At 38.1% G+C, this 26,409-nt stretch overlaps 2 protein-coding genes across 7 annotated transcripts in view; one reads left to right on the forward strand and one right to left on the reverse strand.

Annotated features, from left to right (window-relative positions):
* COL19A1 (collagen type XIX alpha 1 chain) overlaps positions 1 to 23,597 on the reverse strand; it is a 213,943-nt gene extending 190,346 nt beyond the window's left edge. Inside the window, exons 1-3 of one of the 5 annotated variants that reach the window (XM_031552581.1) lie at positions 23,512 to 23,597; positions 12,508 to 12,615; positions 443 to 763 (exon numbers count right to left, since the gene is read on the reverse strand). The gene's annotated coding sequence lies outside the window, so the exon portion shown is untranslated. Of the gene's footprint in view, positions 1 to 442; positions 764 to 12,507; positions 12,631 to 16,143; positions 16,185 to 23,511 lie in introns of those variants that run through there. The other 4 variants (XM_031552580.1, XM_031552579.1, XM_031552582.1 and 1 more) reach the window with 4 other exon arrangements.
* A 3-nt stretch (positions 23,598 to 23,600) lies between these two features.
* LMBRD1 (LMBR1 domain containing 1) overlaps positions 23,601 to 26,409 on the forward strand; it is a 64,357-nt gene continuing 61,548 nt past the window's right edge. For both annotated transcript variants that reach the window (XM_031552584.1, XM_003204416.3), the window contains exons 1-2: positions 23,601 to 23,707; positions 24,711 to 24,887. In XM_031552584.1, coding sequence (XP_031408444.1) covers positions 23,648 to 23,707; positions 24,711 to 24,887 — 237 coding nt within the window. In that variant the 5' untranslated portion in view covers positions 23,601 to 23,647. The remainder of the gene's footprint in view (positions 23,708 to 24,710; positions 24,888 to 26,409) is intronic.

Here is a 26,409-nt window from a genome sequence, read left to right on the forward strand (position 1 = left end):
CCGTGCCCTCCGCACGTGCCGCTGTTGGCGGGGACGGTACCGGTACCGGGATGCAGGCCGCCTCGTGCGCGCACAGATCAGAACGACGTACGCTAACAGATACGCTGAAAAATGTAAATACGTACCCGCGTGGTGTATATATAGTACTGTGCCGATTTACAACGGTTTATTATTATTATTATTATTATTTAATTACTACAAATATACCGGGACTGCTTTCGTTAGAACGCATCTGTAATCACCCACAAGCACCCCTACAGCTCAGGCTGATAACAGCACGTTAAACGCTTACTGTGCGCATTTCTATTGGATGTAGTTAATATGACTAAATCACCAACAAACTTAGCTAACAATTCTGCACGAGCACCAAAAGAGGAATATTGAAGCGTGCGCGCATAGGTAACTTGTTCGGACAACTCACTGCGAATAGCGAGCCGCTTACCTTTAGTTTCTACTCCAGCTCGTCCCCCAGCAGTACAGACATGCCCGTGCTGCTGCGTACCGAGGAGTTGCGGAGCGTCTCCGGAGCGCGGTGAGGGGATGCAGCGCTGCCCTTATCAGTCTCACGCAGGGTGACCCTCCCACTCCGCTCGGAGCTGCGGGACAGGACGGACCGCCACCCGACACACGCTTTACACAATCGGATATCCGAGGGGCAGCGACAGCACGAGAAGTGTTTTCTTTCTACCCCCTCTCCGTCAGTTCTGTGTAAATTAATTTACCAGAGTATGAACACGCGAATAAAAGGATATCTGGCTTCGGGCTGTAAAGAACAGATTACATACATTAGCATGCTGGCAGAGGCTGGCTATTATCACTTAAAGTATATAAAATTAATGACATGTGCTTATACTTACCATAAATTTAAAATTTGTTCAACCAAGAGAGCGTGCCTATTTACGGCACTGATGCTGCAAAACGCAGCAGATTACTGGCATTTGTTCTGCCTTTCAAAAGCCATCATTTACCAATCAGAATGTTCTCTCACTGCACTATCATCTGGCTACAATAAAGCAGTGACATTGAGTGCTGCCCCTGGTTATGCCAAACTGTACTTTTCTCAGTTCTATGTGTGCTTGTGGCAGTTTTCTCTATTGCATTTCATGTACGTAAACCAGACAGAGGGATAGAAAAATAAAGTGACAAGATATACATACATAGAACACAAATTCAGAGCTTATTTAAACATATTTCATTTATATATATTCAGTACATACATTATCTCCTATTGGAATCATTTTGACAGGGCAAAAAAAGAAAGTTGGTGTCTACTGAATGAGGGGTAGTGAACATCAGTTTAGATCAGCTGGTTTTGAGGTCAGCGGACTTTAATGGTTAACTTTTTTGCCTTTTTCTTCCAGCAGATTTTCACCAGTGTTCCAACAAAGACAGTGTGTCAGGATGCCAAATCACACAGAAAGACATGAATATCTTCTTGGTTTAAATTTCAAAGCAGTTGTCTTTTCCAACATAGCATCAGAAGAGAAAGATGAAATTGCAGCCTACGTGTGCCTTGTAGGGTGTTTGAATCCAGAACTTTGCTAGGTTGGTACTGTGACTTCGTGCACATCACACTTTTCACTTACTCCTTCCCTTCCTTCTGAAAGTTATGGAAAGTAAAGCTTCACCACCTCACAGGGCAAGGCTCCATCTCCCAGCCTTCAGTTGCAAAACTAGCTGAGTATTTCCTTTGCTTTGAGACTGCTCATTTGATAAAGACTGCAGTGTCAAGACCTAATTCAATGTTTCAAAAAGAGTTTTGAGATCCCTCGTTGAAAGACCCATTGTAAAAGCTCGGCTCCCAGTGAAAGGCATTATCATTTTTTATTTGAAAAGAAATGCATTTCCCATTGCTCTTTCAAGTTATTAAAATTCTTGAAATCCTTTTTCTTTACTTCATTTTACATACCCTAAATATATTGATCCAGCTCTTATAATGTTATTAATCTCCATGATTCATATTCTAAATTAGGTAAGCTATCTAATTGTGTAATACTGGCACATACACTCCGTTCATCTTTTAAGGAAGCATTTTTGCTCCTCAGAGCTTTAGTATTGCTCAAAACTTCAAATTCTAGCTAAGTTTTCATTGCTTGTGAAGTAATAACGAAACATAACCCCTTAATCAAGGACGCTGTTCCACTTCGTAAGCCAGCAATGCTTCAAACATAAAATCAGAAATATCTTATTTGGACTATGTCAACTTCAAAACATCCACATCATTATGAAAGTATTAAGAAGAAGAAGAATTAGAACCTATTGTAATGTTCCCTGACTAATATTTCTTCCTGTACTCAGGCCCAGATTTTCAACTAAATGAGATTATGCCAGTTCACGTAAATCAAAGGAATTACCCTGATTTATACTGGTTAAAGAGGACTTGGGCACTGGAGACAGTAACTGCATGTATTTACAGAGAATACTTCATACTGACAGAAACAGTCCTGAACAGACATGAAAATTGGGATCAACAAAAATGTTGCTGTTTACAGAATTCTGTTGGGAACTAAAAAAAAAATCTCTCTGTCCTGCAATACAAGAAGCAAAGTCACAACTCACAAAACTTTGTTCTCCTGTACAGCTTAAAAGCATGAACCGAGTTCACCTGCAAAGTAGGTAGTGAACTGCACAGGAAACATTGTCTGTAGGTAGTTTTCTCTCCAGGTTTGCAACAAGTACAGAAAATAGTTGATGTGAGAGTGTGATCTGCAACATCGTAGCAAAGGGATGCTCTACTATGTTACCTGTGTAGCAACACAATTTTCTTGATATCTCTGCTTAGCTGAAACTCTCACTGGCTTACAGAAGACAGGATGAGTCCCAGGTACAGATAAGAGCCGAGGCAAATAAACCAAGAGAACCTAAGCTTGACACCATACTTAGCACAGCCATGTAGAACACATTCCACCTCCTGTGCTGAGAGTGAACTGCTTCACTGAACAGCTTTAACTAGAAGTGTGGCTGCAGGCAAGATACAGAGGGAAAGGAGGGAGAATTGGGGTAGGGGAATGCAGGGACAGACTTATTTGTTCCAGAAAACTTTTCTCTACTACTGACAGTCACTTTCAGCTTTTGTTTCTTTTTCGGCACTCTTAGATATCCAAAAGAGCCAAGTCACATAGCTCACTCTTGTCTGTTTGGTGCTAACAGATTTGTCTCCATCTTGTTAGACCCACATTTTTTAACTTGTGTTGGTTGTGACAACACATATGCAGGAATGAAGCGTCAAGCTCTGACAATTCTGAAAGCAGCAGTACTTCACTTGAAAAGGTTTCTAAAAAGATTAATTTGAGCCTCTGCCTTACTGCACTATTTTTCTTTTTTTTTTCCTCCTTTGTTTTTTAAACCCACAAGTTCCTTGCCAGATGAACCTTTCTGCCCTTTGCAAGGTTTGCCAATCAGTCACGACAGCTGCATAGCACTGAAACTATTAAAATGTTCATTCTTGAATTTGTTTGTAACTTCAGCAGCGAAGATAAACTCTCCGTAAGACTAAATGTCAAGTGTCACCGTCTTGTGTGCCTGACACAAGGCCTTGCTTTCTGCTATGGCTATTTAGGAAACTACGTATTCTACTTACAGGCATTTTTTGTAAGAGTGGATTATTTTTATTTATTTTTTCTCCTGCCAGCGGATTTAGTTTATTCAGCTTAAGCATTTTTTCTTAATCTTGTTCTCCACTGACAGACAGTTTGAGTCCTGAAGTACCTGTATCTTGTATTTCAAGTTCTGGCAAATCGAGCAACATCACTTGAGAAGAGATGAAGGTTTCTAATGAACGCCTGAGCAAGGAGGGCTTAAAACTGTTTGAGCTCTTTGTCTTTAAGAATTGAGCCCTGTAGTTTTAACACATCCCAAATAGATTTGGAGACATGTCAAGCCATAATTACTCATACTGAAAAGATTTGTGTGAAAACAATTTATTACATAAAACTTTGTATGTTCCTAAAAGCTGCCTTCCTTGTCATGCAGACAAGCAGGGCCTCAATGCATACTCTCTGAAAACAGGCTGATACCATCTCAGCAACACAGTAACCTTTGATAGATTTTGCATTTTTGGCCTAAGGTCATTTTTCTACTGTAAGTTTTTGTAATTAAATACATTATTTATTATGTATCATTGTCAGATACCCCTATTCCAATAATTATAGACTATAACTGCTGAGAAAGCCATGAATTGTAAATGCATTTGAATAATTTTGCATGTGAAAATATTTCCTCACTAAGTAGTTGCAAGATGTTACTTTAAGTTGTTAGGTCATAATTAGTTCCAGTGCTAGTGTGGAGTCAACAACTAACTATCAAGATTAAGCTCAATAATCAAAATATATCTAGATTCCACTTATCAGGAAAGGGAAGAAACCAGAGCAGTTCCTAGCTAATCCAAGCTTCATCAAAATGCTGAATTGCTTGGCCTTGCTCCAAAATTAAATTAATCCATCGTGTCCAAACCACATTCAAAGTGCCAAAAATAAAACATTTAGAGACTGATGATAATGCTACACTTGATACACTATACAGCTAGGTTTGCTTTAAGAACCTTCTGTTATGTAAATGCTGGCCATTCTAGCAGCTAATGGTTAGTTGTGCAGTCCTAAGAAACAGCAAAATTTCCATGAATTGCAGTGCAGAAATACACAAATAGTCATGAAATAAAAGATTCCAATAGATTCTTACTGTCGACTGTCATTTTCCACATTTTCCATGAGTGCACAAGTTCCTCAGCTCCCAGAAATACATTTATATACAGCATGACGTAGGATGTTGACTTGCAATGTGTATAGGTCAGTAGGTTATTTTAGAGGGCACATAACAGCTAGACTCTTGGGCTTGTACTTCTGTCCTGCTTCTAGCTGCAGCCTTTACATGCTATTGAATTGAAAGTTCTTTAACATCTGAGATCATATCTAGACAGTTTTAGGCAGACAAGCTTAATGAATCTCTAAAATACTGGCTTAAATATATAATGTTTAAATCCTGAAAAATCCTCCTAGATGAAAGGCAAAGTAGACAGATCTTACTTTGACTTTCCAGATTCTTGTGCCCTCCTATTCAGCAGGAAATATGAATAATTCAAATTATATTGCTTTGTTTCCTTACAGTGCTGAAATTGTGCATCCAAACAACAATGGTAAATTGCTCTGCATGAATTCAGAATCTTGAATATTAATATGATTGCAGATAATAGATTAAAAAAAATTGTCACACATCAGTCTTGCATAGGCAAATTTATAGAAGTTATTTTCTGAAAAATTTGAAATCATTGATAACATGACCTAAAATAATTTCATTTTTCAATGCAATATTCTATATTTAAATACAACTGTGTAAAGATAGCTGGATTGAAAGGACAAAACAGTGGGAGGCATTGACTAATAACGAGACTAGAAATTGCACAGACATTTGTTTAAAGCTAAAATGGAATTTTATCTGACATTTCTTGGGTTATCTATACTTCATCTTCCTGAAGTTTTTTTTTTTTTTAAAAAAAAAAAACAACAAAGAAAATGTAGCCTTCTGGTCTTATCTTTGCCTAAAATGAAGTTGCCCTATAAGCCTATGAAGCTAATAGAACTTGGTCTGTTTACAGAAACTTAAATTCAGCTGATATTTTTTGTTGTTGTTCTTTACCTTCCACTTTCTAATATTTGCATTATAGCAATTTTAAATTAGCACTTTTCACAGCTATATAGCTTGCACATAGGATTTCAGCATATTTATATGGAAAATTACAGCCCAAATCTGTAATTCCCACCACAGCTGTCTAAAACCTGGTCTTCATGTTTTCAATTGAGAAGCAGCTTTTAAAGCCTCATAGGTACTTCACACTAAAACAAGCTACATTATGTGGTTTACATTTGGTTTGTTTTGGAAAACCACTTTTCTGCTTTTCTCATCTCTAGTCAGCTGTTTGACTGCACGCATGCTTGTTTCTTATGCAATACAGATGTCACCAACATGCACATGCTTCCTCTGGTACAAATAGAGTGGATTAAATATGAAAGAAAGAACAAAAAACAGTATTAAGTGTTCAGATTATTTTTCATTGCCTATTTCTTTACAGAGCCCATAAAACAGAATGCATGGCAAGCTGTTTGTATCATGGCAGTGTGGTCATAAGCAACTATTTATCTAGCCACAAAAAGATGCCTTTTAACAAATTAAGGACCTAAATATTTTAGCACTGCTATTCTTAGTGTTGTTTCTCTTAGCTTGTTCAGACTGAACTGATGTCATATTGAATTCTACAAATCAAACCTATTTCAAGTTGGAATAACTTCACTAAATTTTTTGTACTACCACATTGAGCAGTATGTGCCAAAATTTGTTTCTGAAATAGTTACAAATACTTTACAAATTATGTGATAAAACTACAGACATTCACCACTATTAAGTGTCAGCAATATATTAAGAATAACTTTTACTTTTATATTTTTATATATTGTAATCTGAAATATTTTAGGACCAGATAGCACTAAACATGCATGTAGTACAACTCCAGTACTTTTTTTCCTTTCTTTTTTTTATTGGCTTATCAATACCATAGGAGTTGAATGAAAAAATATATTTTGTTGTTGCTGTATCATTATATTTGTACTTGGTTATTTTATTAGTAATTTTTCTCTTTGCATTTCTTTGGCAGCTGTTTTGGCTCCTTTACTGAAAATGAGTGCTCGCACGTGCTCACCTACACACATAATTCCTCATTTACATATCACTTCAGTTTTTTTATTGTTTTCCAAAGGCTAATAGAACATAATAAAAGATTATTTAAATGTCATATTAATATATAATATAGACCTAATATGTCTAAAAAATAAGAATATAAATTATTTAATATTTGCAATCTTTCTATGCATCATGTATTGATTGGTATGACAGTCAGGAGCTGAGGCAATAAGATATCAAAGTAATAGGAGCTATTGGTCAGATAGCAGAGTATCCTTTATACTGAGTAGCTAAATGGGTTAGTTTGAATTCCTTTCCATCTCTTTGACTGAGAGAGTGAAAAGTAAGCTAATTTTGATTAAATCAGATTATCATGCAATAAAGCTGTTCTTTAGAGGTCATCAATTTTAGGGTCCTTTATATTTTCCCCTTTAATAAATTAAGATGACAGAGACATAGTATATGGTTAATTATACACACACACATGTAACTGGGCATGGGCATTAAGCAGACACTACTGTAGTGAAAAGGAGTAATCTTTTGATGCCTAAAGAATCAAGTAAAATCAAGCCATATTTTTCCTTGCAACTACCACAGAAATACCTTTTTTTGTTTACTTGTTTGCTAAAATGTCTTATAACTTTGAGATAGTCGAGAAGCATCTTTAGCAGCCATTTACTGAAAACTTGTCAACATTGATATGAGGAAGAAAACTACAAAACATGAAAACAGAAGACACACGCTTCACTGATAAAACAATACAAACAGAAAAGCCCAGTGATCATAGCTTTATCAATACCCAAAAACTTGAAAAGAAAAAGTCAGTATGATAACTTACTGAGACATTTTTTAACATCTTTTATAAGTCTCCTCTAGAAATGAAGTTTCATCATTTGCTTTCTTACTATTTCGCCCCAAATAAATTTTCCCCTACAAGACTGATACTAGTCCTTTTAACTACCTTGCCTTCTGCTTTCAGATTTGCCTACTCAGCACTGAGTTGTTCTCTTCTCCATTACCTGCAGGAGACTATTGCTACACAGTTACGTTCTAGAGTCCCACTGGAAAGAATGAGGAAAAGAGAACTGGAAAGTTAGCCTAAGTAAAATGTTTCTGTCCTACTGCAGATCAAAGAAACACTGGTAACTTCCTTTATTTAGCTTGAAATATTGCTTTGCTGATATCAATGTGTGCTTTGCCATGAATTGCAGCTGTGACAGAGATTCACATTTGGTTTCTATAATGTCTCTTTTGTTGCTACCTTCTAGGAGGACTGGAGACTTCAGTGAAGCCAGGATCTCAACATACAGCACTACTAACATTTCCTGTCACCCTTAGAAGACAATAAGAAACAAACATGCCAGAATTATAGTGCTTGCTAGAAAGGCTTTTGTGGATCCTTGTCTGTGCTGTATTTAGTGATAATAACAAGATGAATAATAACAAAGACAACAAATTTGTAACCCAGAGACTGGAAAAACATTGTTTAGAAGCTGTGGTCATGAGCATCTCATCTCGATTACGAGTCATTAAAAATATGGTGAAGGGAATACTATACTATTATTATATTAATGTGGCTAAAGGTCTTACACTTGTTTTGCTTTCTCAACCATTTCCATCCTCATTGTGTGTAGATTACTTATATTCTTCTCCGACAGTGGTTGCTGGAGTTCTTGATCTCAGACCTCTAGACAGATCCCTGGTGATGTAACCAGCTGCGTACAGGCTAACTTATGCTTTGTTTAGCTACTACTGTTACTACCATTACATAACTAAGCACTACAAAAAGCTAACACAAGAGAGGAAATGCTTGCCATTTTTTTTTCCTAGCAGTCTTTGGAAAAACATTACTATGAATGGATTTTCATGTCCATGATCTCTATACCTGATCATACCTGCCAAGTTTATGTGGTGAATTTACATGCATGTTACTCAGAATTTATCTAATTATAAGATGAGATATCAAATCTGCTTTTAGATAAAAACTTTAATGAAATAACTCCTTACAGAAGAAACTCAACCATATTGCATGAAACTGATAAAAAAAAGTTTGAAAATAAATTTACTCATAGCCTACTGTATCTTTGCAGGACAGATCTTTCTGGAAAACCTTGCAGTGTTCAGTTACTATGTAGATTTCAGGGTCTCCCAGGTCTTGCAAAAACTCTTCTCCCAATTGTCATCTCCAAAACTTGGGTTTCACTCCTTTTGCTGCTAGAAGCCTTCCTTGACTACACCTTCATATTTCTTGTGATTCCCTCCCTGTTCGAGCTTTATCCTAGTGAAGTTTCTAGATCTGTGCAATCAAAATTATTTCTAAAGAAGAATCAGGGGGTCCTGACTTGACAGCTTTTCTTCCCGATGTTATACATTTCATCAAAAATATTTTGCTTCTTCAGTGGCATCCAGTCATTTCTGAGAAATGCAGTACTTGTAGGTGAGTGATAACTTCCCCTCTTGAGAGAGATGTGATCTTGTTTCAAACCATATGGATTTACAAGGGTTCTAGGATGTTTCTAGAGTATGAGCTACTGTATGAAGTGTATTTATGGGATTTTCTTTTTCTTTTTGACATGTGCCTTTCCCCCACCCCCCGTCAAGCTTCTTCTGAAGCCCCAGGCTTTAGGTTTTGGATCATGATATGATACTGTAATGATATTTAAAAGCATAAGTCTTATTTCTATGTACAAACTCAGGCTATCCCCAAATGTTCTACTGAATAATCAAAACGGATTGAGGGGTTTTATTTTGTCTTTAGTTTACTACAACACAAGATTGTTTATTTTGTTCTGCTTTTTTTCTGAAACTATTCCAATTCACTGACATCAAATACAGAACAGGATGCTTGGATGCCAGAAGCAAACAATAACATAGTTATACCATTAATACCATACAAAGTAGTAACAACTGCATTACTGAAACTTGCATTTCTTTCTGCTAAACCCTATTTTTTTTTTTAAAGCTATCACTGTGTGCTGGAAGCTATCATTAGCTTTCAAAGAGTTTTCCAAAGTGCTGTAAGCCACTCACTAAGTGCAGCCCTGAAGTATTTGTTTCTGCACATGTAACCTCACATTTAATTTTACTGCATCACCTTTTTCCTGTGCAACTAAGTCACCCTACAAAAATGAACATTATTGCCTACTCAATCATTTTCATGTCAATGGCAAGTTACTTGCAGTTTTCTAGCTGAGTGAAGCAAAGCACTGCACTCTGTTTAATGATGTTTATCTAGAAGTAATGTGATAGTTTTCCAGCAAGCCAGCTGAGTAATCTCCAGTTCTCAGGGAATGTTCTAACCACATGCAACAGCTTTCTTTTTTTTTTTTTTTAAATTGAAAAACTGGAAAGGGAAAAGTAGGACAAAGTTTTTGAAGTTGCTTAGCAATGTCTTCACTTTCAGCCTAACTTGTTAACTGCTTTATTCTCAAACATAGTCCATCAGTCATAAGTACCATTCAAATCTGTTTTCATACTAGTAGGTGTACAAAGGCTTGTACACTGATTCTGAAGAGTCACATTGGAGGCCCTCAAAAACCAGTACTAGTTTATCTAAAGTCCTTGTTGTAAAGGAGAAAATTGTTACTAACAACAAAAATACTGATTCTTTTAATAGATTTATTTGAAATTCTATCCTGTTGAATTTAGGTGCACTTAAGGAAGGTGCTTACATTTTAGACATTTGTAAAGCATACTAATTGTTCTAACTACACCAAGAGTCAGCAAAACTCATCAAAATAGAATAAAACGTACTATCATCTACAACAGCTAAGGCTTTAAAAGTGATCCAAGTACTGTCAGTCTAAAACTGCACTGCACTCGAGCAAAGATGACAATTACAATGTATATGCTTACACACCTGTAGCAGTTGGACAGATCAATACAATGGGAAAATCATTCCAATAGAGGTGTGATGATGGAAGAACTGGCACAATAGAGAGGTGCTATAAAGGAATGGAATACTGCTCACCCATATCAGAAGATTCTAAAGATTCTAGTTTGTAAGGGAAAGCTTCACCAAGGAGGGACCTTCAGGAAGAGTTCCCTGCCCAGTGGCAGTCAGCCCTTAAAAGTGAAGTCTAAGAGAGGTGCAGTCAGGCTCCACCCCTTCCTGTCACAGGTGAATTGCCCTCACCTGTGCTCCCAGAGCTGACCAGGTTCTTTCCCCAGGTGTTCAGTCAATGGTTCAGGCCATGACTCAATTACAATACAACACAAAATATATTTAAATATATTTACACAGTGAGTATGCTACTTAAAAGAGAACAGAAATGAAACAATTTCTGAAAGATCAGCAAGTGTAATTTGTGCTGGGCAAATCAAGGTGAAAAATATATGCCTCCTAGATGACCAATAACACTGTACATTATCTTCACCCTGAAGAATACTCAAAATACGTGAAAGATGGACTGACACAATATTATAAGCAAAATAAAAATAAACTGATGAAACTAGGTGAGGAAGGGAGCAGTTCGTCAATGAGTACTATTTGGTAGCATATGATACAATTAACATAGCTGCAGAACATCTCTGTCCTTAAGAGCTTCCAAGGACAGAGAATCACAGAATATCCCAAGTTGGAAAGAACTCAGAAGAAACACAGAGTCCAACTTCTGGCTCATCACAGACCACTCAAAATTCAAACCTATGTCTGAGAGTACTGTCCAAGCACTTCTTGAACTCTGGCAGCTCGAGTCTGTAACCATTGCCTTGGGGAGCCTGTTCCAGAGTCCCATCAACCTTTAGTGAAGAACTTCTCCCTAACCCCCAACTGATGCAGCTCCATGCTGTTTCCCCCATGTCCTGTCACCAGAGCACAGACATCAGTGCCTGCCTCTGAGACACAACAGTACAAAAGATAGTATGACCTCTCCAGGCAGTTGCTACACTGATATACTGTCCTCATGTTGAGGAGGTTTCCCCTTAAATCCAGTTAGAACCTCTCTTTTCAGCTCATGCTGACTGTCATTCTCTTACCACATACTACTGAACTGCTTAGCTTTGTCTTCTTTATAACCTTCTTCTACATGCTGGAAGGCTACTTGATGTCCTGAAGACTTCTCTTACCCAGGCTGAAGATGTGCCTTCAGTCTTTAAAGATCTCTAATGTATTAAGTACACTGACACAGAAAGCAAATTCTTTAAAAATTGTATTTGCTCTACATCTTTTATGTAGCAAATAATGAACACTGATTTGACTTTCAACTCACATAGGTGAGTATTTTCAGCTCTTCTTCATGGCAAGATTTCCAGAGTGTTTGTCTTCTAATTGACTGAAAAAATATTTGTGAAATGCCTTGTTAGTCTCTGCAAATCAAGAGTTTGTTGTAGTCATAGGTATCTACGGAAATGGAGGTTTTGATGATGGCACTGAATTACAGGCTTGAATGGTTTGGAAAGCAATGGTGCCAACAACAGTAACAGAGCTTGACAGACAGATACTAAGATTTGGATCAACACATTTTAGTTTTGAAGAAATCAGCAAGACAGATTTCCTTTAAAGTCTCCACATACTTAATTGTAAAATCACTCACGCTACAAACCTACTCCTGAGGTTATTGCTATTTTAAAACTTCTGTGAAAATGAAATATTTCTCGAAGTAATGACTTGCAGATTCAGCTTCCACTGAAGTCTCTGGCAAGTATACTTACTGCATTGGGCTCGGAAACGACTTTGGCGAACTACAATATGGGAGCCCTCTGGTGGTTAAAATACTAAAATGCCCCTAAAATGCCAATCACTTAAGTAAAAAGTATCATTCTTAGATATAAACATCCAGTTTAAGTGTTGAGATGCATCTTGTGATTATTTATTAGAAGTTTATTTAATTGAATTACCTTTAACAAAATAGAAGATTTATACATCACTCTTCTATAATTCTGTTTCTCCTCCTGTTCTCCTGTTTTTCTTCTGTTCTCCCTTGCAATACTCATGTTTGGCTGGAACTTGAAGAGGAAAAACTTCATTGTCAGGAAGGAAATGAAAGAAGAGGAACGTGTATAACTAAATTCTTGTCAACACCAATAATTAAAAAAATAATTTCTCATGTCTCCTGTTTCTATTGCCAGCGATAGGGAGCTTTAACACTTAGTTAATATTAACTCTTAGTTGAAGCCCTAACATTTCTTTGAGTCTTGTAAAATAAAGATTACACACCCCAAAATTTTCAATACTGAGTGAAGACTGACATTTTCCCCTCACTTTTTATATACAAATTGCACATAGAGCCATTTGAATACATATTTGTTCTTGCCCACCATCTCACAACACTCATCTCCTAACAAAGGGATTAGTAGTTGGTTGTATTCATACTCATCCATAACCAAACAATACCTGATCCTCAAGGAAGGACAGAAATAGCAGAAAGTAAAATAGATTGCTTTTCTGCAAATTCAGAACTACAGTTGTAACTGCTTCTGTGCTACAGCAGATCAAAAAGCCTAAATGATAAAACTTAAAAGCCAGCGGCCATTACCTCATGCCATTCCTCCTTTGTGTGAGGTTACCCTACTACTCAAATCTTGGTGCAATTCCTAAGAATAACAATTTCCTTCACACTGCCCCAAAAGTTATGTCCTATCTAAATATAGCTGCTGAGTGGCATTAATCAGTGACTTGTTCAGCTAGGAAGAGACATTTGGGAGGGTACATCTTGTGCAATCCTCCTACTCAAAGTAAGGTCTCACTGAATCCAGATTGTTCAAGGTTTAAATCCAATCAAGTTAAGAATAGAGAAATCTCTGCTGCTTAATCTGACATATTTTTTTCTTTCCATAGACCTGGTCAGATTCTCCTATTTCAACTGCTGTCTGCTGTTTCTTCTCGCTCAGACATGCACCACTGACTCCATCTTCTAGATGGCCTGTAGTTACAGCAGCCTGCAGCCAGATCTCCCTGTAAGCTGCCTCTTCCCAAGCCAAGTACGGTTCCCCAGTCTCACATGGCCAGACCTCAGCCATCATGGTCACCCTCCACTGAACTCACACCACTTTATCAACAAGTTTTTCATCACATAATTAGTCACAAACTCTTTCCATATCCAAGCATTAAACTTGTTTTTTATCACTGTAGGAAAAAAAAGAAACTTTCATGCTCCTAGACATAGGTTTAAGGCCCATTTTCATGGTTAGAGATAAAGCTCAACTCCTCACTGCAGTATAAAATCACCTTTCCCATGCTGCTAGACAAGCTTTATTTTTTCAAGATTCTTTACACAGACCATATGCTAGGTTTAAGTAATGTAAATGGCTTTGAAACAATCTTCTGAGCAAGGGGAAAGTCATCTTTATCACTAAGATTACCCTCTAACTTTGGTAAATGATCAAAACTCCAGCCTCCAATGAAGTCCCCAAGGACAGCTATACTGCACTGGAACTACTGAAAGATACTAATGGGAGTGGTTGAAAGATTGTAACTTACTACACTGACCCCCTCAGTGCCAACATCAAGCTCTTTGGAAAAGAATGAAAGCTGAAGAAGCTTCCTTTGCATATCTTTATAATCTCTGGAGCTCCCCGGCTGACACTGAGACAGGTTCAGTCTTTAACAGTGCTTGATGGACTTCTCATCCATGAGTTTCTCTATTATTTTTTAGAAGAAATCATTGGCATATTCTTGGCACTCAAAGCATCCCAAGTTAAGGTTGTATAGTTGTTAAATCATATCAAGCAGGGTTTTTGTTCCATTAACTATGCTGCTTGTTACTCTATTTTATGGTCAAATTTCTTGTTATAAGAATGACTAATTTATCTTCTACTGTTCTATATTTTAGTCAGAATTTTTAAAATTTCTACTGTTTGTCCTTAAGTAGCATCTTTCTCAACAGATTCCAAATCGTGTCTTGTGTGTATAACTTACTCCTTATTTGTTATTACACTACCCCAAATTATCTCAAATTTCCATTTTTTGAGATGGACATTAAAACAACCTCACAATATTCATGAAGTCTAATAATAGTTTGGGCTGTCCATTCTCTCTGTTTCTAGAACTACTTACCTTCTAAACTGAACATTAATGATTCTGTAAGCCAAACCAATTAGCAGCTTTGCTATTAAATTCCCAGGGGCAGAATTGAATCCACTTTCTTGGTTGATCTCTGCCCAGTTTCCTCGCTACATTCTGGAAAAATCCAAATACGTGTTCTTGTCTTGGTTGTTGTTCCTACATACATAGAATTAGAAGCACTTCTAGTAATTAAGTACAAATATGCACAAAACAACAGCTTGGGTATTCTAATATGATCAGCCAGTCAACCTCAGTTCACCGATTAGGACAATGAGAAAAATACAGGGTGAAATCTTTCTATTCTGACTAAAAACAGCTGGCCAAGTTTCAGGAGAATTCAGTGGTTCATGCATTTCTGCCTATAAACCTCTTCTGTCTGTGGAAGTTCACATTGCCTTCACTGTTATCAGCTCACACAGAGTTGTAATTTGCATATGGGAAAGGCAATAAAAGCTTTTACATTAAAAAATAATAAATAGAAAGACATTGACCTTGGAAGTTCCTCATTTTCACAGCCCTCATTAAAAGGAATGTTTCTGACCTACACTCTATCTCAATCATCTCTTTTGCCCTCAGACTTTTTTTACTACTGTTTTTGTTCAAATTAAAAAAGTGAGGATGAAAATAACCTTTATAAGCATTACTGAATATTTCTTGGTATTACATTAAAAGAAAAACTGCTCCAAGTTCTTCCATATATTTATTCTAAGTTATAACTAAAATATGTATTTATGTTCATATAGCATTTCCTCAACCTTCTTGAAGATAATCCCTACACCAATTATAAAATAACAATAATAATAAAACCTATTCCCCTACTTCAGTACTACCACAGCAAAAAAACCCACATCTTAATGCACACATTTGTTATTACTTGTGACAGTCCTATGCTGTGGTAAGGAGTTTACTGATCCCAAGCTACAGCAGGTTGTTCTACTCATGTTAGAAACTCCCACACTTCGGGGACTTGGCTTCATTGAATGTTTCATCCTTTATATATATATATCAGCTATACAATTTTACATAATTATTTCATGGAATTAATTTTCAAAGAATTACAAGTGGATGGCACAGAAAGTCTCTTTAAACTCCAAGAACTATGATGCCCTTTGACTCGGGTTCCCTGAAACAACCCTGCCAGTAGCAATGGTTTTGTTGGGAGGAGCACTGTACGTTTACGTCTTTCTGAATGTTTTTCCTAGATTCCACAAAACATTAAGACTTTTTTCACCCAACTCAATGTAAACATTTTTCCTTAACGTGACATCATTTCAAAAGCTGTTCCTTTTCCTAGATTTGCCCAAAATAAGAACTGAGCAGACTTAATCCAAGTGTACAGTTAATGAGTATACCAATGTTATGGTATAGCAGTGACAATTAACAAATATACAGATGTTAAGGTATAACAGAGAGCTTGGCTATGATGTTATTACACCAAAGCAGGAAACAGAAATGATAGGTACACTCACCCATAACCTGGGCTCATGAGGAAAACTCTGGTGGAATGAATCTCCAGAAGAAATCCTTCCCCACTGGCAGTCAGCTCTTAAATGAGTCTAGGAGGGGTGGAGCCAGGCTCCATCTCTTCCTGCAGCACAGGTGAATTGCCTTCACCTGTGCTCCCATAGCTGATTCATTGCTCACCTCAGGTGATCAATCAGAGGTACAGGCCATGATTCAGCAGCCCCATACATTAAGGTAAAAACTTTTGCAAGATTCATAAAACTACAAGCCTTGCCCCTGTTGTTCATTCAAATGCTCAGGCATTGGTACAACAGTATATAAGTGATGAAACCAAATAAAGCTTAAAGGGAAAATGAGATTTGTCCTGAAAAGCAGTCTGGAGACATAGCATGATTGAGGTGCTTACAACATTTTAGCATAAAGAAATAAGGAGCAAAGGACACATTATATTCTCTACTAATGAAAACAAACACTCTAGGCCATTTGGGGTTTTCTAAAATATTGTTTACTAGCATGCAGACTGACAAATTCTAAACTTATCCAAAAATGTTTTTCTTTCTGGGCAAATGGAAAATTATAGAATGAGAAATACCTCTTAGTAGTGTTTAGTAAAAAAAACAAATCTATGTAATTAGTTAAATAAAGGAAAGTAAGCACTTACAGAAGAAAAGCTGCCTAATATTCACCTAAACTTGAATAAAGTCATATTGTATTAAGAGCTTTTAAGAAAAATCTGACTATTTTTCATTGTCAGAGTTAATTGCATGTACTTGTACAGTATGAGGCTGAGTGCATTCTGTTCCATAGGGCTTACAGGCATTACTGGATTCTAAGCCATGCAAGACCAAGAATAATTATACCCTTAAGCACAAGACTGTGATACATTTTGTCAAATAGTGCTAACCCAATTTTTAGCAATTTTTAAAATTAGAAAAATTACATAAAGTAGAGTTTCTCATTTAGAGGATTATAAAATACGGGATTCCCATTAGCCCCAACACTTTAAGCCCCCCTGAAACTTGTAGGATTATCAAGTGGGAGGAAAGCAAGTTGGTCAAGTGAGAAGGTGCACCTGTTCTCTTCTGGTATGTACACTATCTAGCTCAAGTATGATACTAATCCCTTGTCCTGGTCAAAATGAACACTGTATCATGTTTCATATACTTTTTCTATGATCTCTCCTCTTCTTTCACAGTCTTTTCACCACATGAATATTAATAAGCAGACTTGCTACTCAAAAGTAAATTTTACATGTAAGTCATCTTGTGTAGTTTGTACTTATTTCTAACTACACAGAAAAAAATAATGGTTGTTTTTAGATAAAAAGAAATATAAAATTTTTACTCTTTATAAAATGAAATCTTTATAAAATACAATTTTTGCAATTAAGACTTCCAGTGAGAATTTATAAAAAGTCAGTTAATTATTAGCCTGCAGTAAGGATGAGAAGTCCACGCAAGCTTATAAACCATAACTAGCTCAAGAAAACCTTTCTAGAGATTATTCAAGTCCACTTCTTATACTACGCTCACCATGCAACCCCAAACACAATGTCTTATCCAAGTAATTCATAGAACAACAGTTCTTCAGCACATTCTCAGACCTTATTGCACCTTATGGTATTTTGATGATGAGCTTTTACTCTTCCTTACTCTTCCAAGTAAGAGAGGAAGAGGCAAATTTCTGAGCCTAGGCAGAAAGAAGCATATCCACTACTGGAGCATAGAGGAGAACAGTACTATGTGGATAACTACCAAGCTTATTTCATAAGCCATGCTAGTTTACACATGCTTTTGGAAACACAGCATGGACATCCACCAGTGCAGTTGAGAATAAGTGTACTGATCGTTAGATTCTAAACACTCATGTCACTGTCACTCATACCATCAGCTGTGAGTGAATCAGCAATTTGGGTATGACTGAAGCCACTTAACTGGCTGGTATGTATCACAATACTTTCTTCTCTTGAGTAGAAACACTCCAGAAAATTACATCTGGTCTCCTATTTGTATGTAGTGGAGATGTTTCCTCTCAGATTACTCAACTCATGGTAATAATTCTCTTGTTGATTAGTTTCTTAATTAGTCTTAACAATGAACATGCCAAACAGAGTTTTATTCTGTGGTTGCTTCTTTTCAGTCCTGAAATACTAAGGCCTAAACATTAGGCCTCAAACCAAAGTTGACCTCTAGATGAATCTCCCAACCCAGTGTTATACATATCATAAGTATCTGATCATTGCAATATACACATCTTGGACAAAAGATCTCATTAGCAAGAGACATAGCTTAAGGCATTATGAGAATGTATGAACCAACTACCTGGTTTCTCCTTGAGTTCTGGCCAGGCTCAAGGTGAAATCCAAAGGCAGAACGAAACCAGATATTTCTACCTAGTTGTCAGATAAACTTATTTATTCAACAAGACCCCCTTGTAGCAAAGTTGGAGACCTCACCTATGAGCTGTACCATTTCACTTATTATCTCATTGCTTTAAACTTAAGTAAACACACTCTGTTAACTCGGTGTCTGTGAACTTTGTGCTGACCTCGTCCACTGGCAAAACAAGTCCATGACATATCGATGCAATTAAATTTTGGGGGTTTTTGCTAACAACTGCCTCAGCACAGCCTTAGGAATATCTTTACCTACATTACTGAATGTGCAAACTATGAGCAGAAATTAGTAAAGGAGAAAGCTAGTGTTCTTTCCTGGACAATTTAATCTTTGTCAGAGTTCAGTGAGAATAAATGAATGTGTGCCCTCTTTTAGTTAGGATCTTCAAATTTGCAAAATTTAGCAAAATTACGATGTACAAGAAAAAACAGGCTACCTTCTGTTTTCTTGTCATTAATAATCCAAGATACAGGGGTGCAACTGAAATCACAATGAACAATAACTTTGATTTCCTGTCCTCATTTGGGTTTTGAATCCTGTGGACTACGTAACAGATTGTAAAACTCTAGTTAAATCTGTGAGACAAAACTCACAGACTTATAAAGTACAATGTATACAGAAGTATACTATCAGTACAGCAAGACAGCAAAGAGGTATAGAGATAAAAATGATGCACAGTCTTCTGAAGTAAAATGTAGGTGGACTTCAGGCTGTACAAAAAGCAACTTGTCCTGCAAGCAACTAAAATGGCTGCAAAAGACAAAATGCCAATAAATGTTTAAGCAACGTGTCCCCAGAAGTTATCTTGTCAATGGGCATTGTGAACTTTCCAAAATTCTTCCTCAGATGTATCCATGAACAGCCTTTTACAAAGCTCTGTGCGAATACAGCCATGAAGGTTTCCCTAGTACTGGTTTTGGCTGAGACAGAGTTGACTGAAGATGTCATACGGTGTTTGGGATTTATAACCAAACAGCTTTGATAACCTGCTGATATTTTAGTTGTATCTGAACAGATTACAGAGGACCAAGGTCTTCCCTGTCTCTCTCATTGTTCTGACAGTAAATAAGTCAGGAATGGGCAACTAATAGAGAGAGGACACTTACAGGACCCTGACACAAACCAATCAGAAGGATATTCCATATTATATTACAACACACTCAGTAACTACAGATTTAATCATTTGATGCATAGACATATGAAATCATTTTCACAGAATCCTTGAAAGCCTGTTCTGTTACCTAATTAATAATAGGTTAGTGAAGACAAATTACATTTTCTACTAGTGAGAAATACATATATATAACTGTTTGTTAAGAAATTACATACGCTCTTAACTGTTTAAATTAACCACATTAGAAAAGATTTTTTTGACCATAGTAAAGTTGCTTTTTTGGCTTATTTACTAAAGTATGTTAAATATTTATGTAACCACCTTGGTCAAAACACAACGTTGCATGGTAGGATGGACCTAAAGCATTTACTTTTTTACAACAGTCTTAATTCTAACTAGTTATGGGTCTCTGATGTTCACTATTTCAATATTTTATTGATAAAGGTATGCAGCACTATACAACTCATAAAATCTTTATATACCCCAAAGGCAGATTACTTTCCTTCCCATTTGGGAATAGTTTATTTTTAATGCTGTTCTTTAAGTTTTTAATTCTTCATGGGGCCTAAGTTAGTTTTGAATTATAACATACATATTTAATAGTAATGATATCCAGGGAAAAGAATATTCTGTGTTGGAGAGAATAGATACAAATAATTAGTAATATATATTAAATATATATATAATAGTACATATACAACATATTTATCACTTAGTATTAAATAGACAGTAAGGCATTATCCAAGATGATGTTTTCCTTCTATGTATTTTCATAGTTGAAAAGGAACAAGGACTGAAATGCTACTTCCTCTAAAATCCTATTTCTTTAAATTATAAATATTTCAATTATTCACAAGTCAGACATTTCAGTGCTATTTGCTAAAAAAAAGGAAGCTGATGTGATATTAGCTAGGTATTTTTTGAAAATTGTCTATGAGCACATACAGCATTCATAACAGTAAGGACTGAAGAGACATTTAACCTAACAGTACTTGTAGGGCTGTTTTGTGCTCTGCTTTTGCTACATTCAGACCAGGTGCATACTGACCATATGCACACAGAGAAAGGAAATGCCTTTTTGCTTTTAATTCCCTTAATCCTGAAGAATCTCTGTTTAAAAACAAATAAAAACAAAAAATAAATGAATATGCACTACCCATGACTTGCGTATTGACTCAGTGGAACTCATTCTGAAGTCTTTCAATAGTTACTACAGAAAACTCCTGAGTTCTGATATGTATTTTCAATGAACATTATCACTGTATCATGGATTAAGTCACCAAAAGCCTGACACTCTTGTTTCACTTTATGACTGCTGACTCCTTCCCCCAACATGCATGATGGTGAAGTGCTGTCTCCATCTTTCCAGTTACCTTTCTAGGAGCTGGCAGACTGATGTTCAGTCACATCAAAATCACCTCTTTCCCAGTCTGAACAAGCCCAGCTCCTCTGCTGTATCTTCTCACAAGCCAAATGCTCCAGACCTCAGCATCCCTGGAGGCTTTCCTGAATTCACAATAGCTTATCAATGTTTTTCCTGTACTAAAAGCCTAAAATTAGATACAGCACTCTACATGGGGTCTAAGAAGTGCCCAAGGAAGAAGAGAGTAATCCCTCAGGTCTACTGGCTGTGCCTCTGTTGGTGCAGACCAGGATGCTGAGGGTATTCTCTGCCACTGGGTGACATTCTGTCTCTTGGTCTTCCCAGCAAAACTGATCTCTAGCCAGCCTGGATTGCTGCACAGGGTATTTTCTTTTCAGGTGCAGGCATTTGTATTACTGACTTTCATAAGATTCTTGTTTCTCCATCCCTTTGATCTGGTCAGTACTGCCGGATCAAGCATATAACTAGTTTCACTTAGCTAGTGTGCACAACAGCCTGTGTGCTCAAAACACAGGACTCCCAAAACAAAGATAATGGCTTTCACTCCTCGATACACCTGCTCAAGCTGCCAAGAATGGAACAGACTTAGCCTTCAACATTTCTTCTATCTCAAGGGAACATTAGAGTGGAATGATAAACACTATACTGAGAGTTATAGGAGTTTGGCTGGAGAAAATGTGGGAAGGCCATCTTCAGGAACATTGATTCTTTTCATCAGGAGATGTGCTAAGTAAGACCCCCCTGCCTCAGGTAAAAGAAAAAAGACAGAGGAAAAAGGATGGGACTGATAAGGGAATCCAGACGGATTGGCAAGCATCTTCCACGTATTTAAAACCCCATTAGAAACCTCCTACAGCTAATGATCCTGGGCATACTCTTTGACTGGCTTTAACAGATAAAAGCTGTGTGCACATAGATCACAGAATTATACTGAGTTATTAGAATTACACTATACAGAGTGAAGAAGCAGACTGACCTCTCCTCTTACAGAATCTCAGCTAAGCTCCTGATAGCCATTGATCAACACAGTGAAGAAGAAGTATGAGATTTATACCAGCAGAATAACCTTCTATAAGAGGTAGGAATGTAACAAGCAGTTGTAGCCCACTGACATGACATTTTTAGTGGACAGAGTCCTCCTGCTGTCACTTTATTTCACCTTTTTACCCATTTAATTGTAGCACACAGTTATTATATGTACTGTTAACCATTATAGTTACTGCCCTGCATGTTCACGTTTGGATGTTGTTGCAACAATATTTTGTAATTTCTACAGTGACTTCATATTGTTATAACTGCCTTTAAATAATGACAATACAGAAGCAAAGGTTAAGAGCATGGAGGCTTAGCCATAGAACACTTGAGAAATGAATGATGCTAGATGGACAAATGAACTGAATTAGAAAGATGTAAGAGGTCAGAATTGAGGCAAACGAGCCCCAGTTGTCCAGCCAGTGAATGTCCTGTGTGCTTAGACATGGAATAATCTCAACCTTATTACTACTTGATTCATGAATGCTGTCACATTAGTACCTTCCATACTGGCCTGACAGCAAACAAAAATGCAGCATTTGTCCATTGCTCTGGTGAAAGTTCCAGTTCTCTGGTCCCTCCAGCCTCGGGTCCCTCCTCGCAAAACTACAAGTCCACCTCTACCCCTGCTCCAACCACTCCATGCATAGTTGTGAGCACTGTCACACCCTTCACAAAAAAACTGGAGGCCAGCAAAAACGTCAGCCACTTCATGGGAAAGCTATGACACCAGGTTATCCAAGAATGCAACATCAGATGCCCTAGAAACAGTCTATAGGCACCACTACACACTACCGTCCCACAGTTCTCACAATAAACTATAGATTAGTGAAGACACAAGGCAGCTTTTGAAGCTCTCACAACTGGTCTTGGCACCAGATCAGCACTCACCGTGTGCAGTTTTGGGTGCCACCAAATAAGAAGGACATAAAACTAGTGGAGAGTGTCCAAAGGAGGGCTGGTGAGGGTCTAGAAGGCAAGGTGGATAAGGAGCACTGAGGTCCCTGGGGTGCTCAGCCCAGAGCAGAGGAGCTGAGGGGAAGCCTGATGGCGGCTGCAGCTCCTCACAGGGAGCGGAGGGGCAGCGCTGAGCTCTGCTCTCTGTGACAACGACAGGGCCTGAGGGAACAGCATGGATCTGCACCAGGGGAGGTGCGGGTGGGGGTTGGGGACAGGGTCAGCACCAGAGGGCGGTTGGCATGGCACAGGCTGCCCAGGGCAGTGGGCACGGCCCCGAGCTGCCGGAGTTGATGGAGCGTTTGGACAGCACTCTCAGACACAGGGTTTGGTTTTGGGTGGTGATGAGTGGGGCCAGGTGTTGGATTCAGTGATCTTTGTGGGCCCCTTCCAACTCGAAATATTGTATGATTCCATTTTAAGGGCGGTTTTCTTTTTGATTCAAACATAGAATTTACTTGATACTTTGGCTCCCGCTCCGCTCAGGTACCTCATAGATCGCATCGCCCCGCAAAACACCAGCCTATCGCCCGCCCGGCCCGTGCTGGTCCCCATGGTGACGTTCCGGAGCCCCTTTAAGGGCCCCGCCCCCGGAGGCGGGCTGACTGCTGCTGACGGAAGCGAAGATGGCGGCGGCCACCTCTGAGCTGCTGACGGGATGGTGCCTCTTTGGCCTCGCGCTACTGGTAAGCGGGGCTCTCTCGGCCCGTTTTTCTTCGGCTAGACCTGCAGCTGCCTCACTCAGACCCTGCGACATCTCGGTATCTCCTTTCTTTTTCCTTTCCCGCCTTCCTTTGGGACAGGTTTTCCCTTCCTTACGTGAGCAGCAGCCCTCAGAGTTCCCTCTTAAAGTTTATTCTCACTCCCCTTCCCGGAGGGCTCCCCTTCTTCTCCCGTGTTGGCCCCGGCTTGGCCCCACTGCCTGCTCCTCATCCCCTGTCCTGCTGCCTCCTGGCCGTGCCTCTGCCTCGCAGAGCTGTTGCTGTCTCAGGGTGTTCCTGATAAAGGTGATGTCGTAACGCTGTAAGTCAAAGCAGAGTCCAGAGGTGAGGGCATGTGGCCATCCAGTTTTCTTACCTGTATTACTGATGCTGCTTGGTGGTGGTGGTGAAGGTAGAAAGAGTGAATTGCTATAATGAATCTGTTGCTGATGCTCAGATGAATGAGCATCCTGATTCTAGAAGTGTAGTAGTGTAGAATTGTTTGATTTGGAAGGAACCTCAAATATCAGCTAGTTCCAATCACCTGCTGTGGGCAGGGCTGCCTCCTACCAACTCAGTGGCCCAGGGCCCCGTCTAACCTGACCTCAAATGTCTCTAGGGATGGAGCACTCACAGCTCTCTGGGCAGCTGTGCCAATGCTTTACTGTCCTCAAAGTAACAAAAACTTCCCTCTGACATCTAATTTAAATCTTCCCAACTTTAGTTTGAAATCATTCCTTTTTAGCCTATCACTGTCTATCCACATAAAAAGTTAATTTCATTATTGTTTATATTCTCCTTTGAAATATTGGAAGGCTTCAGTGCGATCTCCCTGGAGCGTTCTCTTCTTCAGACTAAATAAGCCCAGCTCCCTCAGCCAGTTTTCATAGAAGAGGTGCTGTAATCCTGATAAAGGGTCTGACTTTAGTAGCTGCACTCTAATGTCCTTGGTATGCTAGTCATAACTATCTTCTGCTGTGTTTTTCAGGCTATTCTGATTTTCTCCTGGGTTTATGTGCGCAAGTATCAGAGTCGGCGAGAAAGTGAAGTGATTTCTACCATAACAGCTATCTTTGCATTGGCAGTTGCTCTAATTTCATCAGCACTACTACCAGTGGACATCTTCTTGGTTTCGTATATGAAAAATCAAAATGGTACATTTAAGGTATGCGCTTTTGAAGATGTCAATTCTTTCTTTGAAAGAAGCAGCTATCTTGTGTTAAGAACGTTTCTTTTAAACACTTGGGCATATCAATTAAACAAGACCTCTACTAGTGCTGGTGCTGTGGCTTCTGGGTACTAGCACTGCAAATACCATGCTCTCCTCTGTTTATTACTTGATCTGGATTTCACTGTTATTACTTCATGCGACTTTCTGTAAGACTTCCCAAATGCTATGTGCTTCTAAGTACTTACTACTTTTGCCAAAAAAAAAAAAAAAAAATGTGTGCTACTCTTTGCCTGTACACATTTTGTAAATATTTTTTTTTAGTACATTGTGATGGATGCTGTAAAATAGGACTTGTACTCCCCATTATTTAAAAACTGATTTGCTTATTAGCAGCTCAAATTTCAGTTGTTTTTGCGAGAGTTATTTTATTTTGATACTGAAATGCTGACATAATGGATCTGTATAAGTCTTATTCTACCTGAAATGTTGAGTATGAGATTCTCTGTTTGTAGAGCTTATTAAGCTAGTCTTTCCAGGGAAAGCTGGAAAGCCCCTTAAGGGGAAGTGTGTTTGTAGGAGAGGGTGTCTTACTGATGTCTTAGTATATTTTATGAGATTTGCAATTACTGTTTTTATGCCCTTGTAGCAAGACAGCTGAGCAGTTTTGGTACTGGAAGTGCTGCACAGTAACCATGTAGTCCTTTTGCAAGGGAGTACTAGTGCATGCATTTAGTTGTGATTATTCCTGTATATGCTGGAATACACTGACCAGAACAGTCACCTAGAAAGAACCTACAGAGATTGAATCTAAAAACCAACACCTAACACCTCTTCTGGAAGCAGCAATTACTTTTGTGTATTTATAGTGTTGCCAAGCAGGAAAACAGGTTTTTGATTCTAGTACTGGTCAGAGAAACTTGGGAATTGCCTTGTAAACTAAGTATGAGTAGTATTTAACAAAAATTACTCTTAAAGAGTTTGGCTGTTCTCTTTGACAGTATTGTATCTTCAGCAATAGACTATAAATACATACAGTTAGAACTGATCTGTTCTGAAAGCTTGTTTGTTTTGCTAGCGAGCATGCAGGAGCGGAGAACCGCATCCCAGTTTGAATACTTGAGATTGCAGTTGAGATGCAAGACCTCATGTTATGTGATTTACAACTCAAATATTTAAAGTATGCTTTTTTTACAGCAGTAGGACTACTTGGATGTTATCACTGATATGCTTTTTTATTCTGTTGCTGAGGCAGTACAAGACAGGGGGAGATGGTAAGAACTGTTGTTCTTGAAATGTACACGTTCTTGCTGCTTAGTGAAATTAAAGGCTATGAGCTATCAGTTAACTTAGATTGAATATTTCACAAACCTTGCTTATCCTGAGCTGTTAAAATTCAGTCGTCTCCTTAGTGAAGTCCTATCTATTTTATGGTAGATCCTTTTCAGACCATTCTGTTAAATACTTTTTTTTGCCTCTTGGGAAAATCATGTAGCTATTAAAAACAAACAAAAAGAGG

Source organism: Meleagris gallopavo, chromosome 2 (assembly GCF_000146605.3).
Source record: "Meleagris gallopavo isolate NT-WF06-2002-E0010 breed Aviagen turkey brand Nicholas breeding stock chromosome 2, Turkey_5.1, whole genome shotgun sequence".
In the NCBI taxonomy this organism is placed as follows: domain Eukaryota; kingdom Metazoa; phylum Chordata; class Aves; order Galliformes; family Phasianidae; genus Meleagris; species Meleagris gallopavo.